Consider the following 18,574-nt stretch of genomic DNA (forward strand, 5'->3'; position numbering starts at 1 on the left):
AGCAAACAGATCTATGTCTGGGCTCCCCCATTTTTTGAGTTATCATTGCGAATACTTGTGGATCTAGTTTCCACTCGTGAGGATCTATGATGTTTCTGCTTAGATGGTCTGCCAATGTGTTTTTCTTTCCTGGCAGGAATTGTGCTTGTAGTTGAACATGGTAGGTCAGTGCTGTGTTCCACAAGGTCATTGCTTGCCTGCATAGGGAGTAGGAATGTGTGCCCCCTTGCTTGTTTATGTACCACATCACTGTGGTGTTGTCCATCTTTATTAGGAGTTGTCCTGGATGTAGGAGGTCCTTGAAAGCTGTTAGGGCATTTTGTACAGCTAGCATCTCTTTTTGATTGATATGTAGATGCCTTTGATCTGCAGACTATTTGCCCTGAACACACTGCCCTGCCATGTGTGCTCCCCAGGCATAATCCGATGCATCTGTTGTTATAGTTTGCCTGGCTGTGGGTAAGGTAAAAGGCTGACCCTTGTTGAGGTGGCATGCCTGAGCCCACCATAGAAACTCCTGTTGAAGGCAGGGAATGAGTGGTATTATTGTTTCCAAGCTGTGGCTGTGTTGAGTCCATACGCTTTTCAGGTACCACTGTAATTTCCTCATGTGCAGTTTTGCATATGGTATTAGTAGTATGCAAGATGCCATGAATCCAAAGGCCTGCAGAATTTTTCTTGCAGGGAGTTGGGTCTTTGTTGCCATCATTTTGAAGTATTGAGTCAGTTGTTCTTGCTTGTCTGGCGTGAGATAAGCCATCTGGGCTGTTGTATTTAAGCTGGCACCCAGGAATATTGTGTCTTGTGAGGGCACTAGTTTTGACTTCTTTTCATTTACTGTGTACCCTAGGCAACTTAATAGGTTTTTGGCAAACGCCAGATGCTTTAAAAGTATGTCCTTGCTTTCTGCTCGAATAAGGCAGTCGTCCAGGTATGGATATATTTGAATTCCTCTTTGTCTGCAGTATGCAATTACTGGTGCCAGGCATTTTGTGAAGACCCTGGGCACAATAGATAAGCCAAAGGGCAGTGCAGAGAATTGGTAATGGGTTGAACCTGCTATAAATTGGAGGTATCTTCTGCAATTTTGACTGACAGGGACATGCAGGTATGCCTCCTTGAGGTCCAATGTTACTAGCCAAGCCTTCTTGCCCAGCATGGGAAGAAGTTGCTGTAGTGTTAGCATCTTGAATTTGGGTACTTCCAGATATGTGTTTAGAATTGAGAGGTCCAGAATGGGTCTTCCAGGCTTTGTCCTTTCGGGGAACTAGAAAGAGTCTTGAGTAAAATCCTTGTCCTTGCTCCTGTGTAGGAACCTGTTGAATGGCTCTCATGTCCATGAGAGCTGTAATTTGTTTTTGAGCCTCTGCCCATTGATTTGGTGGCAGATTTGGCATTCCTTTTATCCTTGGTAAAGTGTGAAAGTGGAATCTGTATCCTTGAGATACAATATTTAGGACCCATTTGTCTTTTGTGATGATGTGCCAGTTGCCTGCAAAAAGTGCTAGTTTTTCTCCCAAGGGAGGTGCCAAGAGAGATTTGCTTGGCAGTCTGAGGGGTAAGTCATTGTGTTTGTCTTCTGATAGTTTGACACCTGTCTTCTCCTCCTTTCTGGGTTGTGGCACCCCATTGGCGAGGTTTGTAAGGGCCTTGTGACTGACCTCTGCCCCTAGGGAGTCTATTTGCCCCTCTGTGGTCTGTCAGAAGCTGGAAAGGACCAGTTTTTGGTTGGCCAATTTCTGCTGAAACGAGGGGGTTTAACCTGTAAAAAATCCTTGACCATCTGCATAGATTTTGCCTTATCCTCAATTTTCTTTAAAACCTCTTCTGCTTTTACACCAAATAAAACATCCTGCTGTAAAGGTGCATCCAATAACTAACATGATCAGGTAAAGTTTGTTCTTTTAACCAAGCATGCCTACGTATGACAGACCCTGTCACTGCTGCTCTACTAGAAGCTTCGAATGAATCAAATCCACATTGCAAAGTATGTTTTCCCACTTGTTCAGCTGCATGCAACAAATCTTGCATTTCCTTGTAATCAGGCTGTTCTGTATGTGTGATCATTTTTTGTTTTAATTGAGACATCAAATATTGTTGCTATTTCAGCATGTGAAACTGGCAATTTAAGGCCCTCATAGCTAGAGTAGCTGAGGTATATACTTTCTTTCCCCATCTGTCTAGTGCTCTAGAATCCCTTTCAGAGGGTACAGGATTTTTAGCAATAGAGGCCTTTGGGACCCTGGGAAATGGTTTCTGGGTCAGCAACAGGGCTTTTATATAGGAATTTGTGTGAGTCAGGGACTCTGTAGTATCTGTCTGGTTTGGCTGGTGCAGGAGGTAGTGAATCTGGGTTAAGGCTAGATTCTGAATAATCATCATCCACAATGTCTAACATGGGTGGAATAGCAAGTGGTCTGTGCTGGGGTAGTAAAAGGAACTCTGAGCCTTTTCTTAGAATCAGAGTAATCCTGGCCTTCCCAGTGGAAATGTTCCCTCATGGTATGTAAAGTTTCCCCAAAAGAGTAGTCTTCTGGGGGAGATGCTGAAGGAATAGACTCTTCAGCATGAGTCTTCATAAGGGGGAAAAGAGTATTTCTGTTCCTCAGAAGAATCTGAGGAAATTGAAACCTGGTCAGAGGAAGCATAGTCCTCCTCCTGTCTAGGTCTTTTATCAGGAGGGGGATGGGAACCCCTGATTAGGGTAGTTAAGTCTTCAGCCATCTTAAGCATCTGTTTCATAGGCATGGGGCCTTGTACTGGAGACTGCTGTACAGTCTTTTTGGCTTTTAAAGGAGTTTTCAGCTTTGCATAGGATTTAATAGTGAGTGTAGTCGGTCTGAAGACACCTTCTGCAACTGAAGGCGTTTCAACTGCACTGGAATCTCCTGCAGCCATGGAGTCGGAAAGGCCTAAAGATAAAAGGTTGTGGAGGCCTAGCAATCTCCGCTTGGGAATCGGATGCCGCCTGGGGTTCTAAATCAGTGGTCATCAGGGGCTGTGTAGGCGCCTCACTGAAAACCGGAGAACTGGCGACTGGCCTAGCAGAGGCCTCGGAGTCTGGTTTGGGTCTCGGCTGCCTGTCCTTATCTTTGCGTTTTTTATGCATTCCAGTCGTCGGTTGCTCTGACGGCATGGTATAATTACATTTCCTACCAAAATAATGTCGGGCAAAATCAAACCGACGTTTAATAGTTCGTTTGTTAAACCTAGCACAAAACCGACAACCTGTGACGTCGTGGTCTGGGCCTAGGCAAGGAATACAATAAGAATGAAAGTCATTATGAGGTATTTGCTTCCCACAAGAAATGCAATTGTTAACTTTTTCTGACATTGGACTGAGGCAAGAAAAGGTTCCCCAATGGGGTACTTAGCTTTATTGAAGACTTCGGTCTGAAATTCGATTTGAAAATCTCAGGAGTCGGCTGACCGGCACTTGCGAACTGCTTCTGCTTCAGGCACCGCGCGGCAAGAAAGACTTAAGAAAATGGGGGTGGATGCCTCTTATATACCCCTGGTGCACTGACGTCAGGGAAAAAGTGACAGCAACCGACGCCGGACCAAGACTTTGGAACTCTGGCCGACTGCGGGACCGCCTGACGGCAGGATAACCCAAGTGTGATGACTGCAGCAGTGTAACACGATGAACATCAGTACCTTTTCCACTTATCAGCATAGGATTTCCTTGTACTGGGTCATCTGGCTTCACGTATGATGTCCAGTACCTGCTTGCTTAGGCTGGCCACTGGAGGAGAATTCAAGGAATAAGCCAGGCTGCAAGGTTCAGGGTCTGCAAATGTGGATGCAAGATCTGTCCCTCCTGCTGAGTCAGGAGGGTTGGGATCTGAGGAAGTGGCCATGGTGGCACCAGTGAGACTGCACAGTAGTGGGTACCAGTGTTGGCGTGGCCAGTCTGGGGCAATCAGGATTGCCCTTGGGCTTTCCTGCCTTATCTTGAGTAGTACTCTTGTAAGACGAGGCAGAGGGGGAAATGCATAGATTGAGAGGTTTTCCCACTGGAAGAATAGGGCACCCACTTTCCAGGCCTTGCTGTGAGGTAACCTGGTGCAGAATTTTCTGAGCTGATGGTTGTAGGGGGAGGTAAAAAGGTCCACCTTCGGGGTACCCCATTTCTGGGTCAAAAGGCTGAAGCTGTTGTGGTCTAAATGCCACTTGTGTGGTTCTAGGAGATTTCTGCTTAAAGTTGTCCACCACAGAGTTTTGTTTGCCTGGCAGGAACTGAGCTTGCAGGTGAATATGCATGGCTGAGGCAGTGTTCCACAGGGTCATGGCTAGCCTGCAGAGAGGATAAGAATGGGTTCCCCCATGCTTGTTGATGTACCACATCACTGTGGTGTTGTTGGTTTTTATTAGAAAGGGTCCCGGTGAAAGTAGGGATCTGAAAAGCTGTCAAAGCATGCCGAACAACCAGCCTCTTTTTGGTTGATGTGCAGATGAATTTGGTTTGGGCTCCATTGGCCCTGAATGCACCTGCCATCCGGATGTGCACCCCAGGCATAGTCTGATGCATCTGTGGTTAGGGTCTGGGTGGCATGGGGTTGTATAAAGGGTAGTCCCTTGTTGTGGTTGCATGCTGCTGCCCACTAAAGAAACTCTTTCCTTAGACAGAGTATTATAGGTATGATAGTTTCCAGGTCCTGAGAATGTTGGCACCAAAGACTACGTACCACTGAAGTTTTCTCATATGCAGTCTGGCATATGGAATTAGCAGAATGCAGGAGGCCATGAACCCTACAGCCTGCAGGATTTTCCTTGTGGATAGCTGGGTTCTGGTGGCCATTTGAGCAAAGTAGCCTGTCAGATAGGTCTGTTTTTCTGGAGTAAGGAATGCCATCTGGGATGCTGTGTCGAAGCTTGCTTCCAGGAATACAATTTTTTTTGACTGGGGACTAGTTTGGATTTCTTTTCGCTGACAGCACGCCCCAGGGAGGTTAGAAGCTCCTTTACAAATGTCAGGTGCTGCAACAGCTTTTCCTGACTGTCTGCCTGAATCAGGCAATCACCCAAGTAAGGGTAAATTTGAATATTTTTCTGTCTGCAATAGGCAATGGCTGGAGCCAGGCATTTTGTGAAAACTCTGGGAGCAGTGGATAAGCCAAAGGGAAGTGCAGAGAACTGATAATACATACATCCTGCCCTGAACTGTAGATATTTCCTGCAGGAGTCCCTGATTGGGATGTGCAGATAGGCCTCCTTTAGGTCTAGGGTGGCTAACCAGGCATCTTTGGACAGCATAGGGAGAAGCTGCTGTAGGGTGAGCATTTTGAATTTTGGTACCACCAGGAAGGTGTTTAGAATAGATAGATGTAAGATTGGGTGCCAGGTGTCCTCTTTTCTGGGTACCAGGAAAAGTCTGGAATAAAAACCTTGGCATATCTGTTCTACTGAATTGCCCTTATGGAGAGCAGGGACTGAACTTGGTTTTGTGCCTCTGCCCACTGGTTTGGAGGAAGGTCTGGGAACCCTTTTGGGGTTGGCAGCATGTGGAAATAAAATCTGTACCCCTGGGATACTATGTTGAGGATCCATCGGTCGTTGGTAATGGAGGTCCAGTTTTTTGCATGGTGGGCAAGTTTTCCTCCTAGGGGCATGAGCAATTGGGCAGAGGTGAGGAGTGGAATTGAGAAGTCATTGCAAATTCTTTCCATAAGGGGGTGGCTTAGCACTCCCTGTTTTAGAAGTGGAGATACTCCATTGCTTAGATCTCTGCATACCCTGAGACTGTAATCTGGGGGAGGGGGTCTGTTTCCCGTGGGTCTAGTTTGAGGTAGCCTTGAGGGGATTGGAAAGGACCAATGTTTCGAGGGGCAATGCCTACTAAATCTTGGAGGCTGCACTTGCAAAAAAATCTTTGACTGTCTACATAGACTTAGCCTTTTCTTCCATCTTTTTTAAAACCTCTTCTGCTTTGGTGCCAAAAAGATTGTCCTTGTTCAGAGGTGTATCCAATAATTTTGATTTGCCATGGTCTGGCAAGGTCTGCAACTTAAGCCAGGCATGCCTTCTAAGTACAGAACCTGTGACTGCTGCCCTGCAAGATGCTTCTAGAGCATCAAACCCAAATTGCAGGGTATGCTTGCTGACTTGGCTTGCAGAATGCATAAGCTCCTGTAAATCTTTATTTTCTGCACAGTCAGGAAAGGTAGACAGTTTTTGCTTAATAAGTTCCATACTATGTTGCTGGTATTTCAGCATGCGGAACTGACAATTCAATGCTCTAATGGCGAGTGTTGCAGAGGTGTATACTTTTTACCTCATCTGTCTAAAGCTCGGGAATCCCTGTCTGAAGGGTTGGGATTCTTAGCTGTAATAGTTTTTATTTCTTTAGGTCCCTGGGAGATGACCTCTGGGTCAGCAGTAGGATTTTTGAAGAGAAATTTGCGAGTGTCAGGGACTCTATAATACCGGTCAGGTTTCCTTGGAGCAGGGGTAAAGTATCAGGAGTTAGACTGGATTCCATGGAGACATCATCCCCAACATCCAGAACAGGAGGGATAGTTAAGGGTCTGTGCTGTGGCAAGTCTAAAAATTCCCTGAGCCTCTTTTTAGGCTGAGGATAATCCTGGCATTCCCTGTGGAAATGCTTTCACAATGTATGTAGGGTTTCACCAAAAGAAAAATCCTCTGGAGGGGAGTCTGAAGGAATGGATTCCTCTGCATCTGAATCCTCATAGGCAGATTAGGGCATGTCTTCATATTCAGAAACCTCAGTCATCAGACTCTTGGTCGGATAAAGCTGCTGGGGATAAGTCTCTTTCTTTTAGCAGGGGAAGGCTGGCTTCCCCTAATCAGCATGATCAGGTCTTCTGCCATTTTAAACATTTGAGACTGTGGCAAGGAAGCAGGCGCCTGAGTTTGGGTTTTCAGTTTTTTAGGCATAGCTTGTACTCTTGGCCATAGAAACTTGGTAGTTTTAGAAAGAACTGAAGATGCAAAAGAAGTCATCAGTTTGCGTCGAATATAGATAATGCAAGGAACTTCCTCAGAAGCCGGTGCCTGCACAGCGGTTCCGGACCCATCCAAGGTAGAGACATCCGCAGGTTCTGTAAGAATCTCACGGCATACCGGACTCCAAATGGGTCTCAGTAGAGACTTGCAAATCCATGGAAGTGGGCATCAGGGTCTGCGAAAGGACCTCACTGAGTACCAGCGAACTGGCAACTAGTGTAATGGAAGCGTCGTCAGCAGTTTTGGACCTGTGTGGACTGCCTCTGTCTATATCCTCGCATTTTTTCTGAAGATTGGTAGTCGGATGGCTTACCGAAGCCATTTTGGAATACAGAGAGAGAGAACGAAAGTATTTATCTACAATAAGGGCCTGACGATGAATAATTCGGGCATTGAAGCACAAAACTGACAGTGAGGTACGTCATGGTCTGGGCCTAAACAGGTGACGCAGTAAGAATGGAAATCTTGGTGTGGTATTTGCTTTCCACAGGTGAGAGAATTGTTAACTTTTTCTGACATCGGTTAAAGCAAGAAAAAAGGATTCCCCAATAGGGTACTTAGCTTTAGATGACTTCAGGAGGATTCAATTTTGGAAACGAAAAATCAGGTAACGGCTGACCGGCACTCATGTGAACTGCTTCGGGCTACTCGGCAAGAAAGACTGATGTAATGGCGTTGGCTGCCTGTTTTTATACCCCTGATGACCTGACATCAGTCCTGAAGTGACAGCAACCGATGCAGAAATACTAAGCCTCTGGCATTCGGGCTGACTGAGGGCTACCCCTGGCAGGATAACCCAAGTGTGATGACTGCAACAGTGAAACACAAAGAACATCACTAGTTACTGACTGGTTCCATGAATTTCCATTTACACAATGCAACACTGAGCATGTCTCAATTCCTCTAAAAACATGCACTCACACTTATTTATTTATTTAAATTTGTTGACCGGGAGTGTCCGACTGGACGTGGGTCCATTTTCAGCGGAGGCCCGGGGAGAAAAGCTCCACAGTAAAATAAACAGACAGTAGTTACACTGGATTACATAGTGATTAACAATTTAACACAGAAATTACTTACAACATATTTACAGATGAAGAACATAGTACATCAGTAGACAACTAGAATCTTTATCTGTGAAGTACATAACAGGCATTAACAAATGTAACAATGAGAAGTTCCTGCTGTATAATAAGTACTAGGCTTATGAGCATCTGAGCTTGCTATCATCAAGGTAGTTAGTGGAGGTGAAAGAAAGGTAGTAGTTGGATGGGGTGGATGATATTAGAGTGGGAGTTGCAAGGGCATAGCCAGCATGTTTTAGGTGCTTTTAATAAAGTTTTGAAGTTGGTGCATGATGGTACGGAGGTAATTGTGGGTGGGAGTGAGTTCCATAATTTGGCTATGGCGCAAGAGAATAGTGCTTCACCAGCAGAGTTATTGGCTTTAGTGATCTGCAAGTGATTTTTGTTGCTGGATCTTAGTGGTCTGGTGGTGCGATAGGGTTGGAGTAGATTCTGGAGGGATGGGACATTTAGTGGATGGTTTACTAGTTTGTGGGTGAGTGAGAGTTGATACCACTGAAGGAGTTGAGGGAGTTCAAGCCAGCCCAGTTCAGCAAGTGAGAGACAGTGGTGACTACGGTAGGATGCTCCTGTGGCGAATTTTGCGATTTTGTTGTAGCAGGTCTCTAGCTTGTTTAAATCACATTGCCTTAGGTTGGTATATACTGGAGAGGCATAAAGTAGGGTGGAGATAAGGTGGGAATTTGCTATTGAAATCTTTGCTGCTTTGGTGAGAAATTGTTTATTTCTGTATAATGCTCCTAGTTTTTTGTGGACTTTTTGTATGGTCATGGATATGTAAATGTCAAATTTTAGTTTATTGTCTATTTCCACTCCTAGCAATTTGGTGTGTTCAGTTGGGTATATAGTGGTGTTGTCTTTTGCTGTGATGTTAAAGTGAGAGTTGTTTTGAGTATGTTTGGTGGGTTGGAAGATGAGTAGTTTAGTTTTGTTTGGGGTGAGTATTAATTGGGCATCGGATAACCATGTTTCAACAGAGGAAAAGGCTTCCTGTGTGACTTTTTGCAGTTTGGGTAGGGACTGGGCTGAGCAGATGATGGTAGAGTCATCTGCGTATTGGATGAGTGTGCCATGTTTGGTGGCAGAGGCTAGATTATTGGTGTAAACAGAGAAAGTAGGGGTCCAAGGATGGATCCTTGGGAACCCCTATGGAGACAGGTAGTTGGGGAGATATGTCATTCTGCCATACAACGGATTGTTGGCGGTCAGACAGGTAACTCTGAAACCAGTTGGTGACTGATTGTGAGAAGGATAGGTTATTGAGGACAGAGATAAGCTGTTTGTGTGGGACCATGTCAAATGCTTTAGATAGGTCTAGGAAAGTAGCAGAGGAGAGACAGCCATTGTTTTTATGCTGAAGGATAGTGTTTGTAAAGGAGAGTAAGGCAGTGGTGGTGCTATGGTTTGGTCGGAAACCATGCTGAGTACTGGAAAGGAGGTTGTTAGTAAGGAGGTAGTGTGAGACCTGAGAGTGTATGCATCTCTCTAGTATTTTGGAGAGTGGAGAGAGAATAGCTATGGGGCGGTAATTGGTTAGTTCTGCAGAGGGTCCGCCTTTGTGGAGGGGAATTATATGTGAGACTTTCCACAATGTGGGAACGTAACTTTGACAGAGATCGGTTAATCAAGATGGATACTGGGTAGGGCCAGAGCATCAGCTGCGATTTGTAGGTATTCACTTGGGAGGTTGTCTGCTGCTAATTTGGTGGGTTTAAGTTTAGTTAAGAGTTTTTTTATGTTGGAGGTAGGTACAGGAGAAAAAGAGAAGGCAGTGGGGAGATTACTAGTTGAAGGTGTGGGTTGGAGGGGAGGGTGGTTGTGTTGTTTAGCTAGTGATAGTATGGTTTGGGTGAAGTGTGTTTCTGAGGAGTGAGGGATGTTAGGAGGAGAGGTACTGACTTTACCTGGGTGGAGGATGGAGTTTATGGAGGACCAGAATTGTTTGGGGCTGTGTTGTGAGGAGTCTAGGGCAGACTGGTAGTAATGGAAGGTTATAGAGGTTACAATTTTCTATGACATACACAAAGAACATTTTCAGATTCCAATAAATGCCAAGTGCATTAGTGTCTGCTTACTGTACAAAAAAAATACAACTCAGCCCTACTCAGCCTCACCTGAAATTCTGAATAAACTGGGAGAATGCCTCTGTCCGTTGAGACAATGGGACAATAATGTTGATAATTTGCTCTGAAGTATCAATTGCTTCTCTTTTCACCTTCATCAGTGGTCCAAATGGTCGGAATAGCGTAACGTGCTGAAACCTGTCGTGGTTCTCTTTCTTAAAGAACAGTTCATACTGGGTGCCTTTATCTCTTTCAGTCCGATAATATCCTAAAAAAAAAAAAAAAAAAAAATTTTCAGGTTACATTTTTCACTATATAAATTAATATAACTGGGTAATTAAGAGGACACAGTCATGGCACGGGATAGGTGCTATTATGCAGCTTGAAAGGACAGGTTATTACAGTAGAAACTGGAAAAGGGCCCTTTCCACATTGACTGATTTTTTTTCCATCTTCTGACACAGTTGCTTAAAACTTGTCACTTTGTGGTCAGGAGCAACTTGTAACTACTGGCTATGCGACCTGATCTAATAGGAATTATATGATTCACTAAGTGGATAGACTAAAAGGCTGCTTGATAGACTAAAAGCTCCTTAATCTAACCGAACTTCAATCCATCTTCATGGAAGATTATAAGTAACTGCCACATCTGCCACTTTCTTTTCTACCTGACCTTTGATAACCAAAAGCTTACCAATTCTGTTTGCCTTCTCTTGCACTACATTATGTCTGCCCACTGCTTTCTGGAAGCCACCCCCCCCCCCCAAACACAATTTCTGAATCTTTTGATTCCACACAGAATTTACTTTATTTAACCACTAATCTATGCAAAAAATGCAAATATGTTTTCATATATTTTATTTAATTTTTTAATGCTTTGTTGAGCCAGTTAATCCCACTAGGTCAGCAGCCTCTTTTTATGAGAGAAGGGAGAAATATGCCCAGGGTAATGGGAAACCTCCCTTTCTTTTTTTTTTTTTTTGTTTTGATCCACCCGAGCTACCACCAACTTATGCAAATGGGACCTTGGTTAAGCAACTTATCTGCAGGATGGCACCCTCTGGAGTGTGACTTACCAACTTATGCTACACTGCAGAGTCAGTACTGAAAAATTAATCCAGGCACCTATAGTGGGAACACAACCCACAGCCATCCTAGCTTGCAGTACCAAAGAAGAGTTAGCTACTGTTGAGCCTCTGACACTGCACACACATACTCACCTTTGCTTTGCTGCTTTCTAGCCATGTCCATTTCATACATCCTTGTCCATCCTTACCACCAATGTTCTTATTTTTACTCGTACACAAAGTAATCCATCTGCCATTGCTTGGCAGCCTTTTAGTTACTAGCTTAACACAACTTCCCTACTTGGAATCTGTCAGCAGTCCACTCCGGTCAGGCTGGCCTAAGCTGGTTATCGGAGGAAACATTAAACTGAGTCCATATCTGCCCACACTGATGTTAGTTCAAGTAGATGTAAAATCTCACAGCACTGACTGAAGAGAGTACAAGCTGTTCCCTGCTGCCCAGGCCAAATTTTCCCTAGTTAGTAAGGATATCAGTGCAAGTCTCCCCTGAAGAGAGGACACTGGCTTAATGGAACTAACAATCAACAAAATGTAAGTAAATAAACATATAAACTACATAATGGACTTTTGGACCTTAATGCTGAAATAGGTAATGGTGGCAAAAGGGTCTGTTGTTATAGGACAGTGAATTAAAACAACATGTGAAAGTCATGTTCTTCAGTTGACCAGTTAAACTGAATGCACCTCTGGAGTGTCAATCCAAATAGTGGAATTCCCTGTATCCAAAATTACAGACATCTTGGAGCTGCTTATACCTGGTGTAAATTACACACTTGGGGTATCCAACAACAACTACTTCTAAAAGTTTGGGCATTTTTGGTAAAAACTGACCAGCTGTACCTTTGAGCTGGTAACTATCAATCATCCTAGATCTAGTGACGAAGTCAAGACAATCAGACAACCATCCAGGGTCCATGTGTTCTAGGATTAATCCTCCTGTAAGATCCAGTTATACATCCACAATCCCTTTTTCCCATTTTTGCACACAAGGTCAGGGTATCACATCTACAGTGACAATCTACAGCCAATGTCCACAGATGCTGGAAGTAAATAATTATGCAGTACAGATGTACTGCTCTAGACTAACCCAGTTCTTCACAAGACACACGGTTCCTCAAATACCAGCTTAAAGGAACTAACTACCCCCTTCCTCCTGCTTTACTCTGTGTCCCCAGCTACTGCCAGATCCACCAGCCTCTTCTACTGCCTCCCCTGGACTATCTCTATCCCACGGCTGAGGCTAGCAAGGAGCCTAACAACATTATGGAGAGGTCATGCCATTGACTACTTCCACCACGGAGGAAATTTTTAATTTATGATCAACCACTTGGTATCCCCCATTCTCTGTCTGCATATTACATCTGTGGGCTACTTCCCTCTAAGGGCCATGCCTCCCACATGGAATGCCTAGATGAATGTCCTCCCCACCACTTGGGCCCCCATCCACTCCCTGTCAGCTCCTCAGATACCGGAGCTACTAAATAAACCCATGCCACCTGGGCCATAGTTAAGACTTTATTCCTCCACATCAACAAATAAGACACATTGGTGTGATAGATTCATATCCCACACCTCTGAAACAAACGTCCTCTGCACGTCAGCATAGCACTTTTGTCATCCTAAGGGAAAACCTGGATAATTGGATAAGCAGCCTCAAATTCTCCCCAGTTGCTCTTGTACTGCCCTCCTTGAGGCCAGGGGACTTTTTTATACATGTTAATGGATAGCTTGTAATGTCTGCAGAATGATTGCGATTATGGCCAGCATGCATGGATAAAACACAGAAATCAAAAAACTAAAGCTACAGGGTGAAATGGCACACAACATGCAAGATGAACACTGAACCCACAACTCTTGTGCAATCTGGGTAATAGTTCTTCCTTGTGATGTTGTTTTGAGAGACAGCTAACAAAAAGCACTTTGTAGTTCTAGGCTGTTTCTCTCCTCCTGGACTATGCCTGACTAACTTTACTGAGCATTAAAGTTTAGGTTATAACAGGTCTGACAGAATAAACCCAGTCTGCTTTGAAGAAGCCTACAAGAAAGGAAATGTGCAAGTTCATCTCCTTCAGTCTGTCTGAAAAGGGTAGTTTACAATTACTATATAAATACTTAGTGAAATACTCCAGAAGTGACTCCTATTTTAAAGTGGTAAGGGGTGAGTAGGCATAACCAAAGATTTAAACACAAACTTCTAGGCATCTATATCTCTGTACACAACAGTTTTAAAACTGAATCCATCTCAGTGTATATAAGAGCGACATTACTGGTATAAACTGCATTACATGTACGTATTGTCAGTAGATCTAGTACAAATGTTGAATTCTTTACAAGGTATGCCCACTGAAACAACAATCATTGAATAATGATGCTTCAGTAATATGTCAGACAAATGCAACAAATACCTACCCCTGGATTCCAAAAGTACTAGTCAAAAGCATCTTTGTAGCCTCCTTGGAGAAATTAAGGGTACTGCTCAGTTTTTACTCCCCACAATGGAAAAGGACAGCTACATTAGACACCTACCCCTACCCCTTGAAGAAGCTCCTCAGTCCAAGATGCTCAAAACATGGGCAGAAACCCAACCACTGCAGTGCTGAAATAACCACACAAGATTTTCTGAAAGATGTAGACTTCTTTGTTGTGGACAATTAAATACAGAGTTGAAAAAGTACAGTTTTGTACCTACCATAAATGTAGATGTCCGATAGGTATGCATCTGCAGTCCTAACATATGGGTTGTCCTGCCTCAGGCAGCCCTTAGGTCGGCCGGATTCCAAAGTCTGGGTCTGGCCTCGGCTGATGTCGCACTTCACCCGACGTCATAGCTGCTGTTTATTGGGTATAAAGGCATCAGCCGACGCCATTTTCCTCAGTGTTTCTTGCCCCAGATGCCAGGTGCCCTCTAGGAAGGCTCAATTTGGATAAATGCAAATAATTCCAAACAGTAGAGAGCAAACAATATAAAGATATATAAGTATATACATATATACAAACAAATACACCATAATAGATTCCCCCAGCTAGCTAAAAGAGGGGTAAATACCCTAGGAATACCATAGAGGGGAAGGAGGGTGGGTAATCCTGACTGCAGATGCATACCTATCGGACATCTACATTTATGGTAGGTACAAAACTGTACTATGTCCTTCAAGGATGCATCTGCAGTCCTAACATATGGGTAGAATACCATAGCCAAACTGGGGGAGGAGGCACTAAGATAAAGATGGTGTAGTTAAGATCCCTTGCAAAACAGCAGTTGCAAAACCTGCTCGGGATCTAGAATATAAGGGTAGATTATAATGCTTGGCAAATGTATGCACGGAGCTCCAAGTAGCAGCTTCTAAAATGTCTTTGGTAGCCACTCCTCATAGGAAAGCTGTAGTGGTGGCTGTAGCTCTTGTGGAATGAGGTCTGATATTTTCAGGAGTTGTCTTTCCATGAAAAGAGTAGCAAAAACAAATGCAATTTCCTATCCATTTTGAGATTGTCTGTTTTGAAATTGCTTTTCCTTGCATTCCTGTTGCATATGCTACCAGAAGCTGGTCAGTTTTTCTGCTGGTCTTAGTTCTGTCCAGATAGTAGCGTAACTGTCTGTGCACATCCAAGGTATGTAGCAGTCTTCCCCCTTGTTCTGTGGGTTGGGGAAGAATGTAGGTAAATGAATCGCTTGGTTCAATGATACTCTGGAGACCACTTTTGGCATAAAGGTAGGGTTAGTTCTCAGAGAGACTCTGTCCTGATGGAAGATAAGGAAGGGTTGTACTGCCATTAATGCCTGTAACTCAGATACCCTTCTTGCTGAAGTGATTGCTAGCAGGAAAGCAGTTTTCCAAGACAAGAACTGTAATTCTGCTGTTGCTGCTGGTTCAAAAGGGAAGTGTTAACTTTTCCAGCACAAAGTTGAGATCCCATGTAGGTAAAGGTGGTTTCCTTGGAGGTTTTACATTTTTGATTCCTCTCAAGAACTGCCTGAGTAGAGGATGAGAGAAGACAGGAAATCCATGTTGTATTCTGCTGAAATTGCTGATGCATGAATCTTAATGGAGGAGTAAGACAGGCCATTGTGGAACAGTTCTGCTAAATATTCCAGGATGTGTGCTATGTTTGCCAATGAGACATTTTCTCCCTTTGCTGCACTCCAAATGAGGTATCTTTTCCACTTGGCTGAATAAGTCTTCCTTGTGGAAGGTCTGCGTGCCTCCAGGATAATGTCCTTAACCCTCTGGGATAACCCTGGGTTATTTTGTTTTATGCAATATTCCAAGCAGCTAGCTGCAGTGTTTTCAAGTTTGGATGTAGGATCTTGTAGTTGTCCTGTGTTAGAAGCAAGGGACATAGAGGTAGAGGCCATGCGTGTGTCCGAGACATGCTTCTCAGTAGCGGGTACCAATGTTGCCTCGGCCAGTCTGGAGCTATCAGGATTACCCTTGGCTGATCCTCTCTGATCTTCAGTAGAACTTTGTACATCAAGGAAGAGGTGGAAATGCATATGCTGTCAGGTTTTTCCAGCTGAAGGAAAGGGAGTCCACCCTCCAAGCAAGTGGGTGGTATGCTCTTGTGCAGAATTTCTTCAATTGGTGGTTGTGTGGGGAGGCGAACAGGTCTATCTCTGGTAGTCCCCATTTCTTTGTTATGGCTTTGAAGATATCTGGATGCAGCATCCATTCGTGAGCATCCGTGGTAGTTCTGCTTAAGGTGTCTGCTAGAGAATTTTCTTTTCCTGGTACAAATCTGGCCTGAAGTTGAATGTTGAGATTCAGGGCCACATTCCACAGGTCCATTGCCATCCGGCATAGAGGATATGAATGTGTACCTCCCTGTTTGTTGATGTACCACATGACTGTGGTATTGTCGGTCCTTATCAGCAGATGACCCTGTTGAAGGAGTGGTCTGAATGCCTGGATCGCATGTTTCACGGCCAGCATCTCCTTTAGATTTATGTGTAGATTCAGCTGGTCTTGGGTCCATAGGCCTTGAATACACTTGTCCACCATGTGTGCCCCCATCCTAGGTCTGAGGCGTCCGTGGTGATGGTCTGGCTTGGATGAGGTTTGTGGAAAGGCAAGCCTCTGTTCAACTGACAGGCCTGAGCCCACCACAGGAATTCTTGCTTCAGGCATGGAATTATTGGAATCTGGGCTTCTAGACTGTGCTTGTGTTGAGACCATACATTCCTTAGGTACCATTGTAGCTTTCTCATATGCAGCCTGGCATGTGGAACCAATATTATGCATGATGCCATGTAGCCCAGGGCTTGCAGGACTTTCCTTGCAGTAAGCCGAGTTTGTGTTGTTAATGTCATGAAGTAGGCTGGTAGTTGCTTTTGTTTTTCTTCTGTGAGAAAAGCCATCTGAGTTGATGTATCCAGTTCTGCACCCAAGAATGTTATCCTTTGGGATGGTACTAGTCTTGACTTTTGCATGTTGACTGTGTATCCCAAGGCTTGCAACAGTTGTATGACATTTTCCAAATCTTTTGTTAATTTTGCCTTGTTGTCCGCTTGTATTAGGCAGTCGTCCAGGTATGGGTAAATTTGAATTCCCTGTAGCTTGCAATGAGCAATTACTGATGCCAGGCATTTCGTGAATACTCTGGGCGCAGTAGATAAGCCAAAAGGCAATGCTGAGAATTGATAATGCTCTGATCCTGCAAGAAATCTGAGGTGTCTTCTGCAATCTGGTCATATAGGGACGTGCAGGTATGCCTCCTTGAGATCTAGAGTCACCAGCTAAGACTCCTTGCCCAGCATGGGAAGAAGCTGCTGGAGGGTCAGCATTTTGAATTTTGGAACAATGAGGTATGTGTTCAGTGCGGACAAGTCTAGAATAGGTCTCCATTGATTTTCTTTTCTTGGTACAAGGAAAAGCCTGGAGTAAAATCCTTGGCCTTGTTCCATAGGTGGTACCTCTTCTATAGCTCTCATCCTTAGTAAGTTGTTGACTTGTCTTAGAGCGTCTGTTTTTTGTCTTGGTGGTAGGTTTGGCATTCCTCTCTTTTTTGGTAGAGTGTGGAAGTGAAACCTGTAGCCCTTGTCTATTGTCTGTAAAGTCCATTTGTCTCCTGTAATGTAATGCCAGTTGTCGGAGAATAAGGCTAGCTTTCTGCCCAAGGGTGCTTCCAGTTGTTCCCTGGTAGGCGGAACTAGAGCCAAGTCATTGTGTCTGCCCTGTGGGAGTGGTTGTAGTTGAATCTGTGGCAGTACTTCTCTGGTTGGTAGGTTGCCACTGACTTCCCCTGTAGGCACCCCTAGATTGACCTCTGCCTCTGGGGTGTCTATTTCTGCCTCTCTGTGCTCTGGAGTTGTCTGGAAAGGACCAATTCTTCGAAGGCCAATTTCTGCTAAACCTCGGAGGTTGGACCTGTAAGAAATCCTTGACTGTTTGGACAGATTTTGCTTTTTCTTCCACCTTCTTTAGAACCTCCTGTGCAGAGGAGCCAAACAAACTTTGTTTCTCCATGGAAGCATCTAGGAGTTTTGACTTAACATGGTCTGGTAAGGATTGTTCTTTTAACCAGGCATGCCTTCGAATCACTGTTCCAGTCATAGCTGATCTAAAGGAAGCCTCCAGTGCATCATAGCCACATTTTAAGAAATGGTTACTGACCTGCTGAGAGTTATGTACCAAATCCTGAAGGGACTTGCGGTCTAAAGGTTCAGGAGAAGACAGTTTTTTGTTTATCTGGTCTAACAAAAATTCCTGGTACTGAATCATGTGAAATTGACAGTTCAAGGCCCTGGCCGAAAGTGTAGCAGAAGTATAAACCTTTTTACCCCATCTCTCTAATGCTCTAGATTCCCTTTCAGAGGGAAGAGGGTTTTTGGCAGAGGCAGCTGCCACACCTTTAGGGCCCTGTGAAATGGTTTCAGGGTCTGAAACAGGAGCCTTATACAAATGGTAATGTGTGTCCGGGACCCTGTAATATCTGTCTGGCTTGGCAGGGGCCAGAGGAAGAGAATCAGGGGCAGTACAGGCATCATTATATGCATCATCAACAACTGTTAGTACTGGCGGAATGGCTAAAGGCCTATGCTGTGGTAAGTGTAAAAAGGTCCTTAGCCTTTTCCTTGAATCTGAAAAATCCTGGCCCTGCCATTGGAAATGTTCCTTCATAGCATGCAAGGTTTCCCCAAAGGAAAATTCTTCAGGAGGAGAAGCAGAAGGAATGGAATCTTCTGCATCAGAATCCTCATAGGGAGAATATGGGCCTTCGTGAGGGTCTGAATTGTCTGAGTCATCCGAGGAATAATCTGTAGAGACAGGTTCTGGGGGTTCAGTCCTAGGTCTCTTGTCTGGAGGGGGCTGAGAGGCCCTGTCTGGGTGAGGTTGGGATCCCCTGATCAAAGAAATGAGATCCTCAGCCAGGC

General features: G+C 44.4%; 1 protein-coding gene across 2 annotated transcripts in view; it reads right to left on the reverse strand.

Annotated features, from left to right (window-relative positions):
• Positions 1-18,574, reverse strand: part of CSGALNACT2 (chondroitin sulfate N-acetylgalactosaminyltransferase 2) — a 784,311-nt gene that overhangs the window by 167,650 nt on the left and 598,087 nt on the right. For both annotated transcript variants that reach the window (XM_044056275.1, XM_044056276.1), the window contains exon 4: positions 10,169-10,385. In XM_044056275.1, coding sequence (XP_043912210.1) covers positions 10,169-10,385 — 217 coding nt within the window. The remainder of the gene's footprint in view (positions 1-10,168; positions 10,386-18,574) is intronic.

The sequence above is a fragment of the Protopterus annectens genome, chromosome 14.part0 (assembly GCF_019279795.1).
Source record: "Protopterus annectens isolate FY-2018-M chromosome 14.part0, PAN1.0, whole genome shotgun sequence".
Taxonomy (NCBI): Eukaryota; Metazoa; Chordata; order Ceratodontiformes; family Protopteridae; genus Protopterus; species Protopterus annectens.